The following is an 8,548-nucleotide window of genomic DNA, read 5'->3' on the forward strand; positions in this document are numbered from 1 at the left end:
GTCGTCAACCTGAAGTACGGAACACGCTCTTCGCGAAAAAACTGTGACGTGCCAATTAATTATGAGTTTTACGACATTCGGTGGGAGGTCCTGACTTTTCCTGTGTTGCTGTTGCAACTGATATTTCTTCATTGTCGGAGCAACGAATTTGCTAAATTGATACCGGTGTGAGGAGTACACGAATTCGGCACAGGTACACATGCATCTTTTTATCATGAGTACATCGCTCCATTCTCCGTCTCTCTTCTTTCCGTTCTGTCTCCGTTTCACTTTCGGCGGTATATGCAGAGGTCGTCGCTTTGTCTCGCGCCGCGGGACAAATCCGTTGACAAAAATGTATTCTTTTTTTCTCGTATAATAATTCATTGCGTGCAAAGTAATAATATGCGGGAAGCTACGAGAAAATAGATGACACATTGTTCAGAGGATTTTTTTTTGGATCTCGATAATCGCGAATTTCCTTTTTTCCGCTCGATGGACTTGTACTGAATTTTAATTTCGTTTCGAAACGCAAAATGGATAATGTAACTAACGTTCGAATGGCCCTGAATTGGATATTCGAGATTAATCGAGAGTTTACCGATCGTTCAAAGAATCGCGAATGCAGTCGCACGGATGCACCGCGTGAGCGACATTTTCATGCGCGGCCGTTATGGCTTCTCCCGGCCGGAGGTTCGTACGTTGCCGCTTGGCGGGTTCGCGCCGGTTGCTAACGGACACCGGCGCGACCGTGAGAAGCATGCGGATTACGGGCCGAATCATGAAATGAACCTCGCGGGAACACGTGGAGATACGTGGCGAAGTCGTGAATTTTTTTCGCGAATGTTCTCACGCGTTTCGCACGAGTCCGTTCGTAAATATAATAGTGTGTTCGCAAAATGTAAAGGCACGCGGACGCGCGCGCGCGCGCGCGAAACCGTAGCAAGTGCGGATAGCGATACTTGTCTATTCGCCGTGTTGGCAGGTGCGCGTCATGATTTTCAGATCTCGCCAAGTTAATCTCGTCGCAATATTCGCGCGCAGTTCCGCAAATGCTCCGTCTCTTATAACGTTCGTCGCGGATACATTATCACTCATATTGCAAGTGTGAGAAAATTCGCGATTCAAGATCTACCGATTTCGAGAGATAAATTTTATTGCGCGTTTGCAAATTGTTACGGATATGCTGTTTCGTGCAACATTTGCCGCGTGCGTACGTGTGAGCGTACGTGCGCGCGCGCGCGAACGAACGAACGGATGGACGAGCGACATGCGAGCGAACGAGCGAGCGAGAATGAGTTTCTCCGAGCGTGCTCTGGGCTCCGGCAGCCTTACTCCTATTTGACGCGCGCGGAGCGGTCGCTTTTTTTCCCGTCGTGCCGTTTCGCGGGCGCCAATCAGAATTCGCGCGAGCGCGGCCGCGGCCGAGAAAATGGCCAACGTCGTGTCGCTGGGTTCGAGCGTATCTTTGCGCGTCGTTTTGTGAACCCCGTAGTCCGCAATCACGTTGACGTCTGTCGCCATTTCCTCGCGTGGAGGAGCCCGTTCGTTTATTTTGCAAGGTAACGATCGCCGTCTGATTTAATATCGTCGGCACGGTCAGCCCGATCTTCTCGCTATCGCGTCAGCGGCGCCGATTTACCGTTACGATTCTGCGGAGCGCGAGTGGAAAATTTACCGCGAGATAAATGCATCGAGCGAAGTGCATATGTCTGGAGTGCATATAAGTGCATCGTACACCACGGCGGCGGTCGTCGCCGTGTAGTGCGCGGTTGCATTTCGCCGGCCGGCGAGCTGGCGCGTGGTAAAAGTGCCGACCTGACCCAGGTCTCATCGCGCGGGGATGAACGGCTGGCGTTGGAGAGGATAGAGAATAGAGAAATATCAACCACGGCGATTTTTGCCGCGCGAATCCTTTGCCTTACAGCAATGATTGCGCCGCGCCGCGCCGCGCCGCGCCACTCCGTTCCGTTTCGTTTTGCTCCGCTCCGCGCCGCGCTGTTGCCGCGCTGTTGCCGTCTGTCCGTACCAACCGATCACGTTCAATCGTTCGCTGCCTAATCGGTACGCCGAACGGCGTATGTGCCGTCAATAACGTATACGGTGTTGAGCAAATTTTTCCTTCTCGTCTTCTCATCCTTCTCCCGTTTCTCGTTTATCGAACGAAACGTTAATGTAATGTTTGTATACGGTTGCTCCGATATTTTTAGTTATTTATCTTCGAGTTCGGTGCGCCAGAGAGCTCTGCTTTCGGACGATTATTGCTTTGATCTGTGCACTTCGACGCGCGCGTATCTGGTCTCTTTTCTCCTTCCACATATCTTCTTTCACGTAGCGTTCCGCGCGCGTATGCATTACTGTCTACTGAATGCATTGCCGAGTACGCGATCGGAGCGAACGGACGTATTTGTGACATTTTTCTTCATGCTCTTCATAGACTTCTTTTTCCGGCTTTTCTTTTGATGACTTTATCGTCGCGCATTTTTCGAGAGTACGCGCGTTTTTCGTATTGGAAATGAATTTTTACGTACAAATGTGTTTCTTGGCAGAACAAGAATAGTCGAAGCGCTTGATTGATAATTTAGCTTTAAATACTGTTTTATTAATTTATTAATTATATTAAAAATATGTGAATTATATATTTTGTAATTAATAGTGCTCTCTCCGTTATGTTTAAAGCTTCTTGCTTATACTTATATTTTCTATTCAGTCTAGTCATCAATTTGAAATTATATCTGTTGAAATCATATTTTGCTCCTTCGTTTTATATCAGAAAAAAATAAAAGAGACAAATTTTAATTAATATCCATGTCTTAATTGTTATAAGAAATATATTAGAAAATAATCTTACTGTTACGCACATGTGCTATGTGTTTGAATTTGCATATTAAATATAGAAATTTTGTTGTGAAATAAATATATAAAATTTTGCTATTTAAAAAATAATTTGTACAAGTATGTTACATAGTTATATGTAACCAAATAATTTATTACAAATTCAATGTAGACAGAAAAGATAAACATTTTTGATTAACTTAAGTATTGTTTCAGCTATGGCAGAAGGAAATGGAGAGATAAAAATGGAAGAAAAACAAGAAATGGAAAATGTGGAACGGACAGAAGATTTTAATAAACTCATGCAATACGGGCTAGACGAGAAAGTGGCTGCCAAATTGGATGAAATTTATAAGACAGGGAAATTGGCTCATATTGATCTGGATGAAAGAGCTCTTGATGCCTTGAAGGAATTTCCAGTTGACGGTGCGCTAAACGTGCTTACACAATTTCTGGAATCTAATTTGGAGCATGTATCCAACAAATCGGCATACCTTTGTGGAGTAATGAAGACGTATAGACAGAAGAGTCGTGCTGGTCAAGGTACAGGCACTAGCACAACACCGAAGGCTCCAGATGAAGACAAAATCAAGGTAATTTGAAAAAACATATGAGCATCCATTTATATGTTAATATTCTGGATATATCTTGTATAAATTTCTTTAAAGTTATTAGTTTTGATACATTTCTGTTTAGATATACATAATTGTATTTATGTATAATTTTAGATTATACATAATTGTTATTTCATAATAAATAATTATTGTATTTTAGTTGATTCTGGAAAGAACAGGATACCCTTTGGATGTAACTACTGGACAAAGAAAATATGGTGGTCCTCCACCAAATTGGGAGGGTCCAACTCCTGGTACTGGTTGTGAGGTAAATTTGTCTTGTTTTTATAAATTATACACACATGTATGCACACATACGTATCCCTCGTAAAAAAGAACTACTAGTGCAGTGATAACACTACTGAAATATAGTGGCACTGCTGGTATAGAAATATATTAAATACTTTTATATAAGTTGTTTGTTTTTAAACTAATTATGTTGAATATTTTCATAAAAAGGTATTTTGTGGCAAAATCCCAAAAGACATGTATGAAGACGAATTAATTCCGTTATTTGAGAAATGCGGAAAAATTTGGGACTTGAGATTGATGATGGATCCCATGTCAGGTTCCAATAGAGGATACGCATTTATCACATTTACTAACAGGGAAGCTGCACAACAGGCTGTTCGAGAGGTATGTTAATATTTTTCCTTAGCTTTTTTCATAACATATATAATTATTGTGTATATTTTCGTACAATATATTAATATAATTTTTTTTTCTCTTGACCTAGTTATTAACGTATTGTCATACACACATAGATGATTCGGATCCTTTTATTTTTTTTATTTTCAAAATTTTTAGAAATGTTACAAAATTGTTATTGCTACCAACATAATGCTCTTTTGAAATGTTTATAAATTAATAGAGAATTTCTTCAATGTCCATATTTAATTTTTAATATTTTGTTTTTTTCAAATAGTTAATATAAATTTTAATATAAAAGCTGCGGTTGAATTATAGTGATAATTGATGATAAAAATACAACATATATATATATATATATATGCATATATACATATATACATAAATACATATACAGGGTGTTTCATTTTAATCGTCCCAGGTAAATAACTTGAAAATAAGAACAACCTCCAATGGTCATGACCTTGATATATGTTATAGAACTCATGATTCTGAACAATATTCAAAATGTTTTAGCCATTGTTCGAATATCTTGAATAATGCTAATGCTGGCAGTACTGTAACATTCAAGTCTTATAACTCGAAAAGTGTTTAATGGAAAAATATTTTATTATAGTGTTTCTCTCGAGATAAGCTACAAGAATATGAAATGAAAAATGGAGGGTTCTATTTAAAAAATTTAATGTGACCTTTCCCTGACAACGCCACCCAAGGTCAAACCAAAGATACCATTTTATGTCCTCCTTGAAGTCGTACAACTTTTGTCTTAAGTATTTGTTCATGTCTCATTTTCGAGTTATTCGCCTGGGGCGATTAAAATGAAACGCTCTGTGTGTATGTATATATATATATATATATATAGTGTTTTTTGTTGAACATTTCGAAGGAGTGTTACTATATTCCTATGTGGCTTGTTCTGTATTATCTATTTTATATTTTGTTGTTTCCTAGTAGATTTAATTCAAATATGTTATTATTTTAAAGTCCATGCATTTTTATGATTTTTGCAAATTTACATATATTTAAAAAATATACATACACAATTTAGAAGAAAGTAGAAGTTTCACACACACATATGCGCACACGCATTGTGTGCAAGAGCGAATGGTGAGAAGAAGAAAGAAAGAAGGAAAAAGAATGAAGGAGCGAGAAGAAGAAAGAGTGAGAGAGCCAGAGAATGAGAATAAGAGTGAGAGAATGGGAGAACGGGAGTACAGGAGAGCGAGAGAGCAGGAAAGCAAGAGAATGAAAGAGAGAGACAGAGGGGGAGAGAGAAAGAGGGGGGGGGGTAGGAGGAGAGACAGAAAATGTGCGTGTGTATATGTGTATGTGATGCATATATATAGGGTTTTTCATTTAACTCGAGCATTTTAAATATCTGCTACTCTAAACATTAAGAAAAAATTGTTAAATTTAATGGTTTTACGGTTTTGAGAAAGACATATAGTGACAATATTTTGTTGTGCGGGAGAAAATAATTAGATTTTCGTAAATCAAATGTGATTTTATATATACTTATATATATATATATATATATATATATATATGTATCTATTTATATATGTGTATATGTATAATGTCTCTAGTTATTTTGTATATAAAAGTATTAATATAATGTTAAAATGATTAATAGTTTATGAAATATTTAATATTTTATTGGCATAATTTAGTATGAAATATAACTATCTTTAATATTAATTTTTAAATTATCTCATCTTGACACTTTTATATGCAGAATAATTAGAAAATTCATATAGTTTTATTTAAAAAATTTTTTGAAATTTTTCTTTCATATTTTCATGCACAATGAAAGTATTGCCACTACATTATATGCTCTTTGAAACTATTGAATCTGATAGCTTGAATTTTTTCCTTTTATTTAGAATAACAAAGATAGTTAAGTTTGAATTAGATGAGATACTCTATACACATGAAATAAATGAAAACATATATATATATATATATATATACATATATATATATATATATATATATATATATGTGTATATATACATTTTTTATACACGTACACACATACGTAGGAACAATCCACATATTATATGTTTTATATGTATATGTCCCTGACCATTTATTCGTGTTTAAATACGCAATTACATCCAACTGATCCTACATATTTAATAACACTGAAAAATATATATTAATGATGTCCTATGGATGAGTTTCTTTTCCAGCTCTCCTCTTTGCTCAGTGGGCAAAATTGGGAGTGGAGAACCTTTCTGAAAATCATGATGATTGTGTGGTTTAATTGGTTAGGGGTATATTTATCTAATTGGTTGATTCTCATTGGACAGTGACAATTTTTGTAACAAAATTCTGAAAATTGGTAGGCTTAAAATTTGTTTACAGGAGTACATGATACGTGAAAGGCCGGTTTCCTATATTGTGAAGACTCGAGCGACAAAGCGCATGCCACTTTCTCGCTTTCGCGAACCCATGCTACGTTGTTAATAATTAGTATTCGTATTAAATTGCATATTTAGAAAATTTTTCCCAAATTTCGTCTTATCTGCCGTAATTATCTTAAAAAAAAAAACCATGAAACCGTCTCATTGAAACAAAATTAGGCATGTGTCTGTTTTCTGCATCCCACAGCTCGATAATCACGAAATAAAACCCGGCAAGAGTCTGAAAGTAAACATTAGCGTTCCTAATCTACGACTTTTCGTGGGGAACATACCAAAGTCAAAAGGCAAAGAGGAGATCTTGGAGGAATTTGGTAAATTAACAGGTAAAGTGAATTCGAGGCGTGTGTACCTACCTACCTACCTATTACCTACCTGTCTACCTGTATTGTATAACTTAAGAGTGCTAGCTTTTAAGTAGTGGTTGTAGATGGTATGGAACTATGGAGCATCCAAGGGTCACATTGACTCTGTGATCTGTAATCGAATATACCTTATGGCACCTTTAGTTCTGGTCAGTCTCCTTGCCTCTCGGTTTATTAGTGAACAGTAACACCTCTCTGGTCCAAGTTTTCTTTTCCTCGCATATTTAGGTTGACTTATAAGTTTATCTCTGCTTCCTACTCTATACATGCGATTACCTTATTGTCCTCTTGATCTCCTCATCCTCGAATTTTATGCAACTGATCAATTCATCAATCTTTATTACTGATATCTTCGTCTTCTTTTTTTGGAACGATAAAAAAGAAGCGAGGAAAGAGAAATGGAAAGAGAAAATGTGGAAGCCGTATGATACTTTTAGATTAAGAATTATTTTATGTACTGACAGAAACATATATACTGTCTTGCACCATTGCAATTTTGCAATATGCAAATGTGATTCATCACTAAGTCTTAAGCTTTGGGGGTATGGGAGATTTGCGTGGACCGCTGGGGCGTTTGGCTCGCTAACAAACGGACAGGCACTCCCACCTACCCTGTATGATATCGATCCTCTCAAACTATCAAATGACCGTAATACTTTGAATAATGCTTTTGGTCCTATGTTTATATAAAATCTCTCCATCCCTCCATCTCCTTCCCCCTCCCTCCCTACTTTCCTGTCATCAGCCCTTTTCCATCGAAGGACATTTCATGAAATCCTACGTTCAGACAGCCAATAAGCAGGTGAAATCATAAATGGCAAGCTTAATTGGCACTCTCCTTCCACATTATTCTTACAGCTGAATGATTATGAGATTCGGAAAGGGAAAAAGATTGGTGTTACCGTATCTTATAACAATCACCGCTTGTTTGTGGGAAATATTCCAAAGAATCGAGACCGAGATGACTTGTTCGAAGAGTTTACAAAGCACGCACGTAAGTTGACAATTGTCCTTAAATCAGCAAGCAGTAACCAAATGGAATCTTCTCTGGGAGAGAATAATGGGACAAAAATTTAATCATCTTATAATGAATCAGGTGTTTTTCTGTAGTCGGTAGCAGAGGTGCCAGGTGGGTTATAATCCAGCCCTCCTGCATAAATGTGAAACAAAAATCTTGTTGTAAATTGGTATTCGGAGAAACGAAATTTTCTTTATTCATTTTTGAAAATATTATTGATGTTTGGTAACGCTGACCAATTTATTTATAAGCCAAATGTGAACTCTTCTCACCATATAATTCCTTCATTTTCATTTCTAATAACTTTTCGTTTGCAAAACGTGCACAGTTGCAATGAGTAGACAATCGTAATTGTGTCCTACAACCAATCGAGTTTACGCTATTTTATTTCGATACTCATGCACACACATACACATTCGCGCGTGCGCGTCTGATTAACTCATTCATTCATTCATTTATTTATTTATCCATTCATTCATCTATCCAGCTCAATCCAATAATTTATTCGTTCATTCATTCATTTATTCATCCATCCATCTATTCATCTATCCACTTATCCTCATACATTTCTATATCCATTTAATCTCTCCCTTTTTCTACACCCACACGCGCACGCACATGCACACGCACCACACACACACATACCACACACACACACACACACAC

At 37.4% G+C, this 8,548-nt stretch overlaps 1 protein-coding gene across 6 annotated transcripts in view; it reads left to right on the forward strand.

Annotated features, from left to right (window-relative positions):
- LOC105452496 (heterogeneous nuclear ribonucleoprotein R) overlaps positions 1-8,548 on the forward strand; it is a 21,622-nt gene continuing 13,074 nt past the window's right edge. The window contains exons 1-5 of one of the 6 annotated variants that reach the window (XM_011693651.1): positions 1-193; positions 3,031-3,407; positions 3,589-3,696; positions 3,888-4,064; positions 7,723-7,858. In XM_011693651.1, the coding sequence (XP_011691953.1) occupies positions 3,033-3,407; positions 3,589-3,696; positions 3,888-4,064; positions 7,723-7,858 (796 nt within the window). In that variant the 5' untranslated portion in view covers positions 1-193; positions 3,031-3,032. Of the gene's footprint in view, positions 194-1,324; positions 1,542-2,031; positions 2,155-3,030; positions 3,408-3,588; positions 3,697-3,887; positions 4,065-6,689; positions 6,826-7,722; positions 7,859-8,548 lie in introns of those variants that run through there. The other 5 variants (XM_011693685.1, XM_011693667.1, XM_011693641.1 and 2 more) reach the window with 5 other exon arrangements.

Source organism: Wasmannia auropunctata, unplaced genomic scaffold, assembly GCF_000956235.1.
Source record: "Wasmannia auropunctata unplaced genomic scaffold, wasmannia.A_1.0 LD336106.1, whole genome shotgun sequence".
In the NCBI taxonomy this organism is placed as follows: Eukaryota; Metazoa; Arthropoda; class Insecta; order Hymenoptera; family Formicidae; genus Wasmannia; species Wasmannia auropunctata.